We start from the raw sequence: 15,998 nt of genomic DNA, 5'->3' as shown, positions 1-15,998 counted from the left end.
CGGGGGACTAGAATCCCAAAGTCGTCTTTTTTCCCGTAAAGTCTTCCATTTTCGGACGAGAATTTAGCTCTTTACACATTATATTCAACCTATGTTAGATCTCACTTTTGTGTTAAATTTCAGTGTTATTTCGCACTTGGTAACGAGAAGAGAGAACATTTAAGTGACACAACTGTAATCGAATATCAACTAAACTTTTTGAATTGTGTTTCTTTCTGAAGCGAGTTATAGCCGATTGTCAATGAAGCCAGCTATTGAAGCTTTAGTTTCCTTACGAGAAAATAAATGGAATAATTCAAAATGAAATTTGACCATAGATGAGAAAAGTCACACTGGAAACCGAGGAACAAGTTTTAAATCCAGACTCTTTCAAACTATTCAACGAAGTAGACTATGGAAAACATCTGTTAAAAACTCGATTTAATTTTTGAAATCATTATGTTTGTGTTCTCGATTCGCGCAGATTCTCGTCCTCTCGATCGGCAGTCGAGAGACCCCAGTTGCCCCGCAAGGGTTGTTTACACAGCGGACTCAGTCCCGAGTCTGTTCCGTTGGCCTAACTCCACTATAATTTCGTGCTTTAATAGGCGCCTTTCGTTTTTGATTCTAGTCTAGAGGAATACAAAAATGACGGTGCTGGGGCATCGGCGAAGTTGCATTATACATTGACCATTTCCTGCCAACTGAATGATTGAAATTCACAAAAATTCTTAACACAAATAGAAATAGTTTTCGAGCCAGCCGTAAAATAGCAAACGTAGGGCACCGACATAAACAGCCCGAACTAATTCCGATTCCCAGCGTGGTTTGCTGGACCTCCAAAGATTAACGTCGAGTTTTTTATTGGTCGTAAAGTTCGACATTAAGGAGGCGAATCGTAATGGATGCATAAAACACAGCGGCGAAATTACAAACGAGGAAATTTATACCGTGTTTGTCTAAACGCAGGGAACATCAAGTCACATTTTCACGATTGGTGGCGCCCACAAGATTTGTTTTTGTGCCTCCAGAAAGTCGGTCATGGCGGATAATTTGCAGAGCAATGGTACAATACTGCCGAGATGATCTGCCATAATATCACAGTGCGTTAAATCGGAAGGACACTGTTGGAGGCTTCCCTGGGCTCTCTAGAGCTATTTAAACACACCAGAGCCACTCAAACACGCTGGATCTATTTGCGATTTTCCTTTAAAAAGGTTTCCCATTAAAATGGCGGCATGGAAACTATTTTAAAGGTAGAGTTTGTTTATGGAAAACACTTGACAACAGTATTGGCTGCAGTTCATTTCTGAAAGCAAACAGATTATAGAATGCAAATACCACGTCACAAATGTAAGTAACACGTCGGTGCTGTGTAGTAATGTGCAAACTTGCACAGAAAGGAGTGCATTCAATGCACCGCCACAATCTAACGTGAAGACGGGACGCGCAATGATGTATGCACGCTGTTAAAGTTAATGTAATAGTAGACAAATAGTGTTGTGTCAATACCTAGTGATATATCTTGTCATTGCGAGTAGATGAGACGCCTCATCATGAGGTGAGCATGAGGAGCATTTTCGGGGGATGCAGTTCCTGGGCTCATCAATCTCGCTCATCGAGGAGGACGGGGAAAAGCCTTGAGACCGGCAAGTCCCCTCTCCAGGTGTGGAGTGCATCCTTTGCGGGTGGCGATTGCTCTGTCTCTGGGGGGATTTGTCTGGCTGGGAGTCGAAACGTGTGGGCGATGATGACCAGGAATAGTTTGACAGAAGGACGCCGGAGGACAGACATCTGCCATGTACTATTTTGTTTCTTCCTTTAGTTTGGAACGTTTTGCTCGCCTGCAAGAACACGCGGCTCCGACAGCGGTCATTATAAATGTTAGCTCAACATCGTGCACAAAATCTGGTACTCATACTTTGACCTGAAATTGGCTACCTTTTTTTAAAACTGAAAACCGGCTATTTCGGGGCAAATAAATGTGGGTATAAGTTTCAAGATTTATTCGTATAATATGGATTGATTTGAATATGAATCACAAGATTTTCTTCGGCGTTGTCTGTTGAAAAAGAACATCCATGGTTAATACCTTTATGTTGAAAAATCTGGGGAAAACTGTTGCACTTTCAGATGGGAAGACTGATTTACACTGCTTTTCCCGATGCGATGGTCTAGTCGCGCGATACGGTGCAGTTACTTCCATTTGGTCAATACGAACCAGTGTGACTGAGTGACGAAATTCGACAGATGCTGGATTAGTTACTATTTGTGTAATGTCACACAGTAAGTTTGGACATGCCCTAACTGCATTTTCCGTCCAGACACCGTTCCATTTAATGGCGTCCATGTTGACACAATCCTCAGGGAGACACCACATATTACGTGATAACTTTATTCAATTCAATAACCCTAGTCACACCATTCCTTCACGTCTTAGAAGTGTCAGCAGTAGCTAAGCAGTATTAGTGACGCCCTTTCTGTAACTCAAGTGGTCGATTTACATGAGCAGTCGCGATAGCACTCACATTTACAAACAAACATCGAAACCTAATATTTTGCGTCGTCCTCATCACCTTTGCTAAACCAGACTGACACCCAGCATCAACCAAGCAGGATCGTGTACTATAGCATGTTGATTCAGAGTCATTCGATCTTCTTTACAAGCCAGTGTGGCAGTCCCAACGCCACTGGAGATCTTTGTACTTTTTAAAAAGGATGGATTGAAATCACAGCGTATGGAAAAGGTTTCCTGACTGTCTTAATGAAAAACGTTTTGAAAGATACCTTTGTACGTTATGCTATTATCATTGTGATACCCATTACGCTAGCGTCCGGTAAAGATATGACAACATCTTCCGAAAGAAACTTCACTTCAAGCGGTGGTGTTTAAGTAAAACTAGCGGTGTTGCACACGATCACTTCACCCTTTTCCATTGTGACCTGATCAACTCTTCAGTGTTCGAAGGGCGTGGTGCTGGCTGTTGGCAAGACATCAAAAATTGTACCGATCGACGGGCGCCTTCATATTCCCCATGAATCAGTTAACAGTACCTACCAATCAGCAGTCCTACATTGGCGTCGTTTTAAATAGCGCTTACGATTAGCTGGATCGTAAAATCGCGCTAAGTTCTGCATTCAAGCACAGGGGCCTGACGTTGCTTCGGGTGAGCTGCTGCAAACAGACTATTTCTGCCAAATTCGTGTACATGACATTTAGACATTAAACCCTGCAACTCTTCACGACTTAGTAAAATCACCCTTGCGAATAGCTGTACTGATTTCGAGTTGGAGCTTGGTAAACTTTAGAATAAGCAGTTGCAAGGATTAGGCCCGGAGTGTAAGTGTATAAAAACACTGTGTGTTCTCAATCTGTTAACGCTTTAGCCCATGGCTGTGTCGCAGTTTCTTATCATCCAACGCGCTCCCGTCTAACCCTAACTTCGAACACAGCTTTGGAAAAACATTCACTCGATCGGAGGCTATATGGCGGATGAATACCTGACGTCTAATGTCTCATTTAGGTCAGCGACACTGCCTGGCACCTCGGGCGAATATCTTGAGGAAATGTGGGACCAAAAAAACAACACACGGTCGAACAAATCCATATGCAGGAGTGTTCCGGAGCAGCTAATGCAAACGAGATCTATAGCGTAACCGATATCGCGTCCCCACAATGGACGCCGGTTTTCACCGAGTAAAACTTCAGCAGGAGACACGGGGAAATGCAATGACCTGCTCTGCTTTCTCAGAACGTTGGGGAAGCTCTTCACCAAATACCTTAAGGCATCACCGTCGTCCTAAGACGTCTGCTGCTGTGCCCGGGATGATGAACCGGGCTTCCAATCGCATTTACCAAGGGTGGCTTGCGAGGGGTCGGGCGCGAGGACCTGACACCCGGCTCGGATTCTTCCGGCTCGATGAACTACACCAACATTTTTCCCGCCAGGTTCTGACTCCAGTTTAATCAGGCCGGGCCTGGCCGTGTAAAGCAAGATTAATCAGTCTTAAAATGAGATCACGGACTCCTTCCCTGAAGTCGCCAAGCAGAGGCTCCGTTCCTAAAAAAATATTCATATATATCGTTGGAGACACTGCTTTAATGTCATTATCCATGGCTACTATGATTGTTATCACGGCTGAACAAAATCTCGATGGAAATGCAATTAAATCCTCCGATGATTTTGTCAGTCATCAGAGATCTTGAATCGAACACTATGAAACAGTAATGACGACATCATTAGCGATGTGACTGAATGACATGGTAATAGCACGGATGGTCTATTTAGAAGACGTGAGAACTGCTGAACAGTCCTAAGTATGATAAACACACTGAGCCCTAAATAAGCAAGATGGAAACAGCAAACCTACATTTGAGTATGCCACAAAAGAACCCATTATGTGACAAAATTGATATAATGACCCCGGAAACCAGGAGGTGGAAAGGGGTCAACCTAATTGCCTCCCAGTCTCAAATAAGATTAACTCCCTAATCATCCTCGAACTCTTGTTCGAAGAACGAGCTACGTTCAGAATAAGACATCCTAAGGATCCCTCTCTACCTTTACCCATCGATCGTTAGCCCAATTTGCTTAAGTGCTTTCTTCCGGTGGCGGATGCGATCAAAGGGGGAAAAAACGGACAATCTCTGTTTACTGCCCCGCCTCGTGGAGTGTCTTTCAGGTAAATTCTAGAAGAGAATCGCTAAAGCAAGAAATGATTTTTCTCCCCTGAAGATGAATTCTTGCTAATGCCTCCAGGCGTTATGATATGAATCGAATATAATTTATAAATCGAATTATCTGTTATTCCACTATTTCGACTTCAAAACATGAAAAGATACACGCAGTACATCAATGAACTGGTTGGTTATTTTTTAATCATTATCGATGATAATTACATTCATAATTTAATTATTTGCATTGAAAAAATTACTTAAATGCATAATTAAGTAAAAACAAAGGCAGCAGAGTTTCAAGAGGTGCCGATTGGAATGTGTAAGCATAAATAATGGTGAAGGAGCACCTGTTCTTTCTCGAATGGCAAACGCCATGCAGTATAAGAAAAACCGCACAGATGACGGAGATCTTCAGTGTAGTGTTTTTACTATGGCGTGTTGCCACTTGACGTAATCTGGAGCCAACCACCCTGTCCAATTAAACTTTCGGGTGAGCAGGGGAAAAAGAGCGCCCGAATCACCCGAATGTTTACATATGACCTGAGGTCTCGGGACTTGATTTGGATTAATCCGACTGATCGACTGGATATTAACAAAAGGTTCTTTGCACCAGACCGCCGCTGGCTCGGGGTCTTATGTTTCAGACCGCAGCAATTTGTGAAATTAGGGATCGATACCGAATCTACCCGTAGCGCCAGCGAGAAGTCGTAGGAAACCGAATAGTCACTTGACATCAGTGTGAGCGTACGCGTCCCGCTGTCGTGTACATCCGGCCGTGGGGGAAGTTGCTATTGCTCGATGATTAGAGAGGGAACAGGAATGACACGAAAGGCAATTCGCCGGAGTGTGGGAGAGGATTTTGAGGATGATGCGTGGTAAGACTCGCTGGCGGTCGGTGAATGGATCAAGCAAGAGGCGACGGGGCACCTAGGCCGATCGCTCCCCCCCCCCCGAATCACCCACGGTAAGCTCACTTATCATGTTCCGCTGCACTTCGGGCAAACGAAGAGATTATTTATCTGGTCAAAGTCCCATTTCGATCTCACTTGAGTCGATATCCTAGGGTGGAGCTTAAAGAGTAGAGCTTGCCTGATCATTCGATATTTTTGTCCTCAAATTATTCTGAGGGACAAACTCCGTCTTGAAACAACGGAACAATTTGCCGTTCACGATGAACGATGGATTTGGTCGTGTTCACATTTTTTAAAAACAATTTGTCTCAGTAAAATTTACTCGAAATGTTCCAAGCTACTCACAGTGTCACTGCACTGTCATCGAAAAAGGCTAATAAATTGACATGGACACTATTAAAGATAATTGAGCTAAAATTTAGTTGATGTCGAGAACTAACGACATCATTAGAGAATTTAGAATGCTGAAAACAGCTTTTTAACAACACAATCTGTAGGAACATACTCTGCAGGGGAATCACATTTGGTCGGTGCATCTTATTTTCGAGAATACCACGCGGCAAGAGTTGAGCAGCTGAACTTTTGTAAGTATAACAAGCTTTTGGGCACTTCAATACAGCTTCTACCTCAGGTGTCGGGGGAGAGTGGCCTTGTGGGTGCGGGGCTGTGACGTGATCAGGTGTTCGAACCCAGCTGCTTCCCACTTGCTGGGTGCAGTGGGTACGTCGCTGCGCCCCTACTTGCCTCTCTCCACCTAGGGGCAAATGGGTACCGGTATTTATAGCTGGGTAGCAACCCGCTGCTACACGGACCATGGGGTGAGGAATTATTGTCAGTCATGTAATGCACAGGCAATCAGAGATATGCCTAAATGACGGCTTCATGCGGCCATATTGGCTAAGGACCGACTTTGCTCGCTTGCGTCTTCAGGTGAAGGCCACAGCACATTACTTATGAACATCCAACGCACTTACGATCAAGGTGATATATGCGTATCATATTGTGGTTAGTGAAAATCGGATAAATATTAATGAGATTAATGTAGGGAATATTATATTGGTGCTCAGTGGATCCTTAGAATTTATTAGTAATGAATAAATGATGAAACCCACAGGATCTTGGAATTCGAAAAAAAAATGTTTTAGTGTCATCAATGCATCATATTAAAAGCTAAAGAATGTCACTGGTCCATACCAAAGATTTTGAATGTCATGAGACACAAACAAGGCCTTAAGGAAATGGTAACGCTTCATTTTTCTTTGAAGTGCATCTTCTTTACATTTTCTGATGAAGCAAACAGCCTTCTCTAGACTGCACTGCGAAAAATTTGTACGTTCGCTGGGAAGTTCACTTTGTCATGAGACGAACGAAAGAATATAATGAATGTTGCATTATAGACGATTTGCGTCTCCGGGGCCCAGGACGTTGGTACGCAACGTTTCTCGATAAGGTCCTATTTCTTTTAATTGCTAAGGATTGGGTAGCATCGCTTGATAACCAAAGGCATGAAATCAACAATCCTCATTGGTTAATAACGCCACTGGTCCAAGACCAGCACCAACATAGAAACAGAAAGATGGCTAACCTTCTGAAGCCTTTGGGGGGAGACCAAAGCTCGAGGTAACACTGCTGCAACATTATTGGTAATTTTGTTTTCATTGGTTAGATTACTTAGGGACAGGAGTAGACTCAGTTCAGCTAAAATTATTTAATATTGGATCAGGGTAAGGATTGCTAAAGCACTACTTTACAATATTCCAACACTACTTACGAAAAGTATGAGAGTGAATTACTATAAAACTAAGTAATTTATCAGCTTTCGCGATGTGTACAAACAATATATCTCGTAAAGAGATTCTCAACAAAATAAAAATTAATCGCTTTGTTCATCATTAGAGTAATTTCAGGGAGGGAAAAAAGATGAAACTTGCGCAGACGAAAAATCGTGACAGGTTAAAGTGTGGTGTGGAACGGGGAAACGGTGGGAACACGGCAAAGCGTCGAGGGAGTTGTGACTGTTCTCGGTCATAACAGTATCCAAGGAAATGGATTGGGATTGTCGACAGCTTGGTAGACGCTACTTAATTGGCTCCGTTTGCTTGGTCGATTTCCATTAGTTAAAAAGCGTTATGGAGCGTGTCTTTGAAATATCGCTGCTGTTTATCCAGGAAGGAAGTATGACTCCCAACATTTGCAATAATTTTGAAAAAAGATTCCAGTACTAATTCAAGTCAGCTTATTCAAGAGAAAGGTGATTCATTGACTTCAAGACTTGTCAGTGTGTCAAATGTGGTGCGCGTTCAGTGCAAAGTTACTTCTGAGTTTCCTTTATTCAGCGCGCCCTTTTTCAAAGCACGATGGCCCGAGAAGCTCGGACGCATCAAAATTGTTTTGTCTTTGTCTCCTTCGATTATGCAAATCCGAATTCCCGCGACCACATATGAACGTGACAATGAAAGGGATCGTATGTACTTGCACGTCTCAGGAACATGCTCGTGTGCCATTTGAAGCAAGATATGGGACAGAGAGAGCCCCCCGCCTTTATGTGGGTCGTTGTTTGATCGGAATCTCAGGAATTCTTTACAGACTTCTAGGGGGGATGTGTTAGGTAACAATAGTCTACAGTATGTATAGGGATTGCACAGGTAAGGGGGGTACCCTTTTGTCCCATGTCTTGCCTGGTATATCGTGTGCTCTAGTTATGAATATGAATGCTTTAAACGGCGTTTTTTCATTGCCAGGAAGATATGGAAAGAAACATTCTAGGTAGAGGGTATCGTTACCGTATTTGTCAAATTTTGTTAAATTTCGTGACATTCCAGATTCAACTAAGAACCCATGATATGAATGGCAAGAAAATTTCTTCCAAGCTAATGGATCTCTAATGCAATGTCACTTAAATCTGCCTACCTTAAAAGCTGGCCTTGAAAATGACATCAACAGTGATGGGCAGGTCTTCATAACCAATATCCCAAAGAACAGCTGCCAATATAGGCACACATCTATAAAAAAAAATCGAAAACGTGAATACGTAGCTTAAGAGAGTCTTTTTAATATCTGCCAATGCGGAACCTTCACAAAATGTTGAAATGTTTAATTTCCCGAGAATTTACGTTGGTTTGTGTAAAGCTGTAATTGGGTTCTCGTCTCGCTATTTCCCCGAGGTATGTTGTAGATACAAGGTCTAGACGAGTGCTCAACACTCAGGTGTGGGTGTCATTATTATTTCAACCCTAAATATTGTCTGTCTTACAAGTCTTCTCTTCTGGCATTTTTGCATTATAGATAGGTCTATTAGTGACACACGAATTGCCAGCTGCAGGCAACGCACTTCGTACGCATGCCTGGTTGTCTGAACTTAGACGGATAGAACGCGTGACACGTGGCTCCGTTAATGTGAATTTAAGAAGAATGGGGACGACACGTGGGAATAGATTCGACGTTGGCGCGCATTTCTCGCGGGAAAATCAACGTTTTCACTGGACAACAGGAACAAGTAAAGTGTGCTCAAGTAAAACGTTTCGTTGTTTGGAAACTTCTGACGTCGGTTCAACGACACCCTGCTAAATTGACCGTCCTAGGCAATAATCTATCAACGCTCTTTTCATACTGTCGAATGTGGTAGAAAGGTAGAAAGGTTCTTTCTTTGGTATAGAGAGAGAGAGAGAGAGAGAGAGAGAGAGAGAGAGATTCAAAAATATCGAGTATCAATAGTCTGATGCCCCGTGGCTGAGTTCCTTAGTTGAAAGAAAAAACACCTTTTTAACCACACAGAATAATGCGTTGCCATGGATGTCTTCTCAGCAGCATTTGTCAACTGCCGTCGATAATTATAACGACGCCGTTCCAATTTCTTCTAGGTACAGATCTGTCCAAATGTTGCCTTCTCGAAGAAACGAGCGAAATCACAAGCTTCTTTTACATAGACAATTTGCGGTGAGAAATTCACTTGGGAGATCAGAACAGGAACACAATTTAACTGTAACGCGTGCAGTTTCTAGTGTTCCGTATCGAGTTTCTGCTTTTTTTTTAGTCCGACTGTTTCGAATTGTCATTGTATATCCTCCTGTTGTGGAGACGACTCGAGTACAATTCGATTCCTCAAACTGTTCAATAATGTTATTCTGATTCTGGATGAAATGGTCCCACACGCGAGGGGTATTGTTTCAAGCTTGACGGTCCCAGTGTACTGTTTCGTGAAATGTCAGAGATGAAAATGCCGCCTGGGGAAGAAATTAACCCTTCTGTCTCCTGCGGACACCAAAGAATAGTTTAAATAACAGCACCCGTGAAATATTGTGGGTAATTTGATATAAAAAACTGCAAGGAAAATTAGTGCGATGATTATTTCCCCTGTTGTTATTAAAAATGGCAACCGCCGACAAGGAAAACTATATTAAAAGAATTGTTTGTTGGTTTATTTGTTTTGTTTCTTGGTTTGTTTGTCTGTTTGTAGGCTTTAGATGCGATCATATTCGTTGGTTGCTTAAATTTGAATCTTTCTCATCCTACCGGAAGTTCTCTGCATGGTGCAAGTACACTGTGCCTTTACATAAAAGCAAGTACGTAGGCCTATATTGTCTTCCGATCTTTCTATCCTTTCCAGATGAATTCTCATCTCTGCCGTGGCGAGAAATTCCCCAGTCGTGCCAAGGGAGATTGCGGCAGTCAGATGAGCCGAATTTCAATTTTCATGACGGGATATTTCAATAAGGCTCCAAAATGCTCCGCCACAGGGGACCCCGGCAGGTACATTGCAATGTTCCGCGATGATGAATTGAAATTGTCCAATTTTTTTTTATTTTTTTTATAGATCATGTCGTGAGTTAGTTGACCGTCTTTAACCGAAATTCTTTTGTCTCCATGGCTGTTGAAGTCAAGAGCACAGAAAGAGTCGTCTCGGGCGAGCTTTGTTCCCCTATTTGATGAAGAATATAACCTGGGAACCGTGTCGTTAAACTAGTCAATCTAAATTCTAAAAATTCCGCAACTTAACAAAATAACTAAACACTTGAATTATCGCCACTGTTATTACAACCGCTGAAAACTGATACCTGAAAAAAAAACAACAATACAAACAAACAAACAATACTAAGGAAGCTGTCCATCGGTTTTGGAAATGTTGGAAAATGTAGTGATTGTCATTTTTACACAATATGAAAGCAAATCTCGCCGCTGTATATTGACTTACTCCACACTGTGGCATTCAAAAGTACCACTTCAAAATGTCAGCCGATTTGGGGCACTAAATAATTGATTCACCTGAATATCAAGCGAGAAACCAAGAACCATTTGCATAAACCCGAGCACATACTCAATGCGGATGCATGGTTCATTTACTGCCCGCGTGATGTCCTGAGGCGCGTCTGGCATCTTGAACGATTGGACGTCTTTGACCAAAACTCTGAAGAAAATCTTGGTCAATACCTGAGATTGACTGCGCTTGATGGATAGTCGTAATATCGTACTTCGGAGTATCCACAAAGACCTTGACCTTCATGGTGACAAGGGTTGTTGCCGTTGCGCTTAAGGCTGTTTTTCTGAAGGTTTTTCTACACTTTAAGGCTTTTCATGTTTTGAGTCATGAGTTTCCTGGAAGTGGGTAGATAATCGGCGTTAGCACGTAATGTCTTTGGAAGATAAAACTTTACTCTTCGCGATGTGGGTAACTCCAATCATTAAGGCTAACTTAAAATGGGACACAGACTTCGTCAACTGCGTAGGTGATTTTCGTGTACATTATTGCTTTTGAACATCTCTGTGTTTAAGCTAAAAATTCTATTTCAAAACGCACGAAAGGAAAACTCCACTCAATTATGTATATATGAACGAAATACTGTAGTGAGACTAGATATTAAGTTCGTCCACTGAAGCAAAGCAGTTTGCCTTGTGAAAATGGAGAACTATTTCTCAATTTAAATTGAAATTATACAGTCTGTGGTGGAAATTAATGGCGATGATTAACGTTATGGTGATTCAACAGTAGTGGAGCCAGAAATTTCGAACATAGGAAGAGCAAATGCGTGGATTAGTACCCAACCTGACTCACCCTTAAAGAGTCCCCAACCTGTGACGTCGCCCAATTCTCGCGCTATCTTCATGCATGAATATTCTATCTTGCGCAGTCATTCCCAGGCGGGTTTTTACCTTTCCCTGCTCTCATTTCCAAGCAAGGACTTCCCGAGAAATGCCAGATAGAAATCGATAATCTCGCATGAATCAACAATCTCTGGCGATTTTTTTTGGGGGGGGGCCTTGCAGGGACAATAATGTGTTGAGCGGTTTAGCAACCGTCAACTGTTCGAACGAATGACCGCCTTGAGTAATTCGCCTATGAAAATGCCACAAAACACGCACGGCGACTTTCCTCATAGCCCAGCCACACGAGCTTCCTCGTGCTCAGTGACTATCCGTATCTACAGCGCCTCAGGCAGAAGACATAATGTGCATATATAATTCCCATTTCTGCCCATTTTTGCGCCTATTTTCCATTTGGCCACTACCGGTTATCTCCCACCTGTTCCCTCAATTAGATTTTCCCGCACGGTTGCATAGGTTTTTTTGTCGGCTTTTCGCGGTTGCTGAGATGAAGAAAGTGAGGCACGTTCGACCTTACGACTAGGACATCCTCGAAACAGCACAGCGGAGATGAATGTCACAGACATACAACGCTGGCAACAGCAAGGCGGTATGCAACTCGATGAGCAAGGGGAAAAAATGAAATGGTGAAGTAAAAAATAGCATATACGAGTGAGAAACTGCATCAGCAGGAATATTTTTCAGAAAACGGGCAGCGGCACGTTCCTCTCTGTGAACACATCCTGGCCACCGCGAATAACCACCCTGACACATCGAGCTTAAATATTGCAGTAGCTATCACTGTTTTATTAACGACGTGAACTTGTCCAGGCAATGTCACGTATGTCTCGGGTGACTGATGATGAAGAGCTGGTCACTGTTTATTCATTGGAAATTTTTTGGCCGACAGTAATTTGGTTTATGCCAATCGCGAAATGAGAAAGTTGTGTTATTTCGCTGGATTTTCAGTAGATATGTCAAGTGAACGAGACGTAGCCTTGGAATTCTCTTGATGCCAAGAACACTTTTTCACGCTTGGTTTAGGAGCAATATTAGGTTTATAAAGAGTACGACAAAAACTCTGCACAAGCTTTTTTTCGCGTTCTTAATTCATAGTGACTTACATCTGGCATAAACAGTGTCTCTTAAAAACTATATAAACAAATTTTGCCAGAATATTCGTTTGAATGAGAAAGCTGGTGACGCATTTCTACTTTGTTTCTCGAACCTATTCCCTTATGTGAACTCAATGTACGTAGACTTCACCACGGCAGCTTTCAACAAATTAAACGATCGAACTTCGCGTATCAGCTGGATTTGTATTCGTCTAGTTTGATCTCTCTCAACAAATAAACCTATTTCAAAGGAATTACCTCTGCGAATCCCTTCAGATAGCACTGCCTCATACTATCCTTACATCAATTACTGCTATTCGGGAAAACCCACGCTCAAGCCGCCTGATTTCTCTGTCTCGCCCCCCCCCAGTAGTTTTCCCCCAAATAATGTCCCATCAGGTTTCAAGCTCTACTGCCCGTCAACATACCGGCTAGTCTCGCGGGAAAGGCCGTTACGTGATCCGTCTATTCATATTAGGAATCGCAAGTCCACAAGGGACGTATACCGTACCCATGCTCCTAGCACTGGCAGTATTACGGTGTTTCAAAATGATCCCTCCTTTGTAACGATACTTCAACTGACAACCCAACTCGCCTCCAGGCCGATTTCTAATTTTCATTCTGTCGGATATTCGCTGCACGCACCCTGCGGAATTAATGGGCATAACCACGTGACCTTCAATTAATTCTGTTATTCCTGTGAGTACGAAAGGTGTCTCTTGTGAAATCCAAGCTTTTGAATTAATTTTCCAATCTTGTCAAGTGATAGTTAATGGAACTTCCATCTGAATTAATCAAATTGATAGAATTGGTCACATTCCTATTCAAACTGCTTTGAAGACGTTTTACACGGTGGATAAGAAGTATTTTAAGAAATTAAAAACGTTGAACCTCATCAGAGTATGCTAACATTACTCTCTGGGATGAGTAAAATAGTTCTGAAAGTTAAAAATGAAAGATTTAGTCAAAATCGAACCAAGTTCAAAGGATTGAGATCGCTCAAATATATAAAACTTCAAACACGTTACCACTCATCGGTTTAACCACAAATGTTTATTTGAATCATCATTAAAATGCGTTGCGTTGAAGGGATCTGCTGCCACCAAGTGTTTGAAAAATGTACGTTATAAGGGCTGCGATACGGGCAAATCAAAAAGTGCGCCTTCAAGAGCTTGCAACGCGTTGGCCAATCACTACGCGCGAAATCTGTCGACCCCTTCCAAACACGCATTGAGTCGACTGATTTCGCGCGCTGCGATTGGTCAACGCGTCGTAAACTCATGGAGGCGCACTACTGTGAATCGCCCGATTGGTTGGGTTATGGGGGTAACGCTCGTAAATATCGACAACTATAAGAGATCCGACAAAAACATTGGCAAATAATATCAATAATTCATTATTGTCCTCAGGACAAATTCAAATTATTCCAGTAAACATTTAGAGGCCATAGGCTGCTTTGGAAACTCATCCATCTGGAAATCCACCCGGAATATTGTCAGTCCACGAGGAACATTAAGGTTGAATGTTTTCTCGCATACCTCCATTTAAATACACTTACGGCCACTAAAAATTGAAATTTGTGGCCCACGGAAATAATGAAACCGTTCAAAAGTCACCGGTGAGAAGATACTATCAAATTAGTGAATGGTGAATCGGATGTGGGTCTATTCGCCGCGTAAGACGCCAGAAGGGCTTTATTTCATTTCGTCCCCTCCTTTGACTCTTCCACAAATACCACTTCACATGAATTTTGTGATAGGATTGTCAATCAGACGATACTGCCTCAAACTCAATTATTTTATGGCACTTTAAGGTCATTTTTAAGGCCAGGCATGAACAAGAGCATGGGAAAACATAATCCCAACCGATGTTCTCGGGAAGACTCACGTTCGGTCAACCTTCAAGCTCAGTACAGCGCTTCTATTCGCTGTCTGGCGAGTGTAGACAAATATATGCTATTGGGTTCCCTCTGCTATCTGGTAGAGTGATTATTTCACCATGTGTCAAAAATCAAATTTCATGACAATGGAGGCTAGAAAACAAATGGCCGCGATTCTCAATGAGGTGATCACGTGGACCTTGGTCCACGGAGAGAACTGTCGTAAGTTCACGTACACAGACCTTTTCATGGTATTAAATTTGCACGCTGTTTGCTCTCTGAGGTGAGATATGCAAACCGTTCTTGAATCGCTATTATTCGCCTGTTCACTAAATTTGATCTTCAGTGTTAGTGATTTGAACATGTTAAGTTCACTTTCATGCCAATAACTGTAAATTTGTGATTTTCCTCGATATATACAGACGTTTTGGAATTTTGGAATTCATTTTCGCTTTATTATGAGTTCGTCAGTCACAGTGTGCACAAAATTATACGAGAAAAATACTTGACATTGGAGCTAAGATAAATACAGTTGTTATTTGAACGGTTGTACCTGAAGGAGTGCAGCTTTAATGATATACCAAGGTATACCGGTAATGAAAAAATACTTCGGTCAACGATCCAAAGTGCATGCAAACAGTGCGCTCGCAGCAGCCGGACTCAAAACAAAGCCGCGAGGCGGGGGGGGTGCGAGTCGAATATGCATGGTCACGTTTTATTGATACCATCTTGCTGACGATCCAGTAAACTGGAGGGAGGGCAGGAACTAGACTCCGATCTTTGACCTGACTCAGTCTGCACACCGACCGTTGAAACTTTGGTTTGAAGTTTTTGCAACTGGGGTTGTATAGGCCTACACGGCGTAGAGTTGTGGTGTAATGACTGTTGAGTGGTGGATTTCAAGTTTAGCCTGTGCGTGAACTCCGTTTTGCGATGCGGATGCGAGTTTTCATCTATTTAGCCCAATGTCACAGGGGTCTGTGAAATTATTGGACGTCAGGTAGAAGTTCGGCTGTCACTCTTGGTGGTTTGAGTGGTCCAAGACGGGACCAATGTAAGTAAATCTCGAGTTCTACGTGGATCTAATTTCGACAACAGGACGCCAGTGACGATTATCTCCAGTTCAAAGTCACTTGACGACGGGCTTTGACTTTCGCAGACTTCCACCATAAATCACACAGGAAGGTCACACGTGACGCCACAGCTCTCGCACTTTGCGCAATTGAGCTTCTTCATTCATCATCGGTGTGTTTTGCCACCGACGAGGATGCCACCAATACATGCCAGCGACATCTGTATATAATTGATTTTGTATCCCATTAGGGTCGGCTGGCCATACACCATCAGGGATGGAATCT

General features: G+C 42.6%; 2 protein-coding genes across 12 annotated transcripts in view; one reads left to right on the top strand and one right to left on the bottom strand.

The window, feature by feature from the left end:
• LOC110973368 (uncharacterized) overlaps window positions 1-8,568 on the bottom strand; it is a 75,993-nt gene extending 67,425 nt beyond the window's left edge. The window contains exon 1 of one of the 2 annotated variants that reach the window (XM_022224142.2): window positions 8,479-8,568. The gene's annotated coding sequence lies outside the window, so the exon portion shown is untranslated. The remainder of the gene's footprint in view (window positions 1-8,478) is intronic. The other variant, XM_087148098.1, reaches the window with a different exon arrangement.
• The window catches only part of LOC110973364 (calcitonin gene-related peptide type 1 receptor-like), an 85,063-nt gene that overhangs the window by 53,055 nt on the left and 16,010 nt on the right, over window positions 1-15,998 (top strand). Inside the window, exon 1 of one of the 10 annotated variants that reach the window (XM_022224127.2) lies at window positions 5,290-5,621. The exons of 8 other annotated variants lie outside the window; for them this stretch is intronic. In XM_022224127.2, coding sequence (XP_022079819.2) covers window positions 5,557-5,621 — 65 coding nt within the window. In that variant the 5' untranslated portion in view covers window positions 5,290-5,556. Of the gene's footprint in view, window positions 1-5,289; window positions 5,622-15,449; window positions 15,695-15,998 lie in introns of those variants that run through there. One more of the 10 variants, XM_022224128.2, reaches the window with a different exon arrangement.

The sequence above is a fragment of the Acanthaster planci genome, linkage group LG17 (assembly GCF_054643075.1).
Source record: "Acanthaster planci isolate LZ-2023a linkage group LG17, COTS_SCS, whole genome shotgun sequence".
Lineage (NCBI taxonomy): Eukaryota > Metazoa > Echinodermata > Asteroidea > Valvatida > Acanthasteridae > Acanthaster > Acanthaster planci.
Note: the sequence above shows the minus strand (reverse complement) of the source record. Positions and strands in the feature narration are given on the sequence as shown.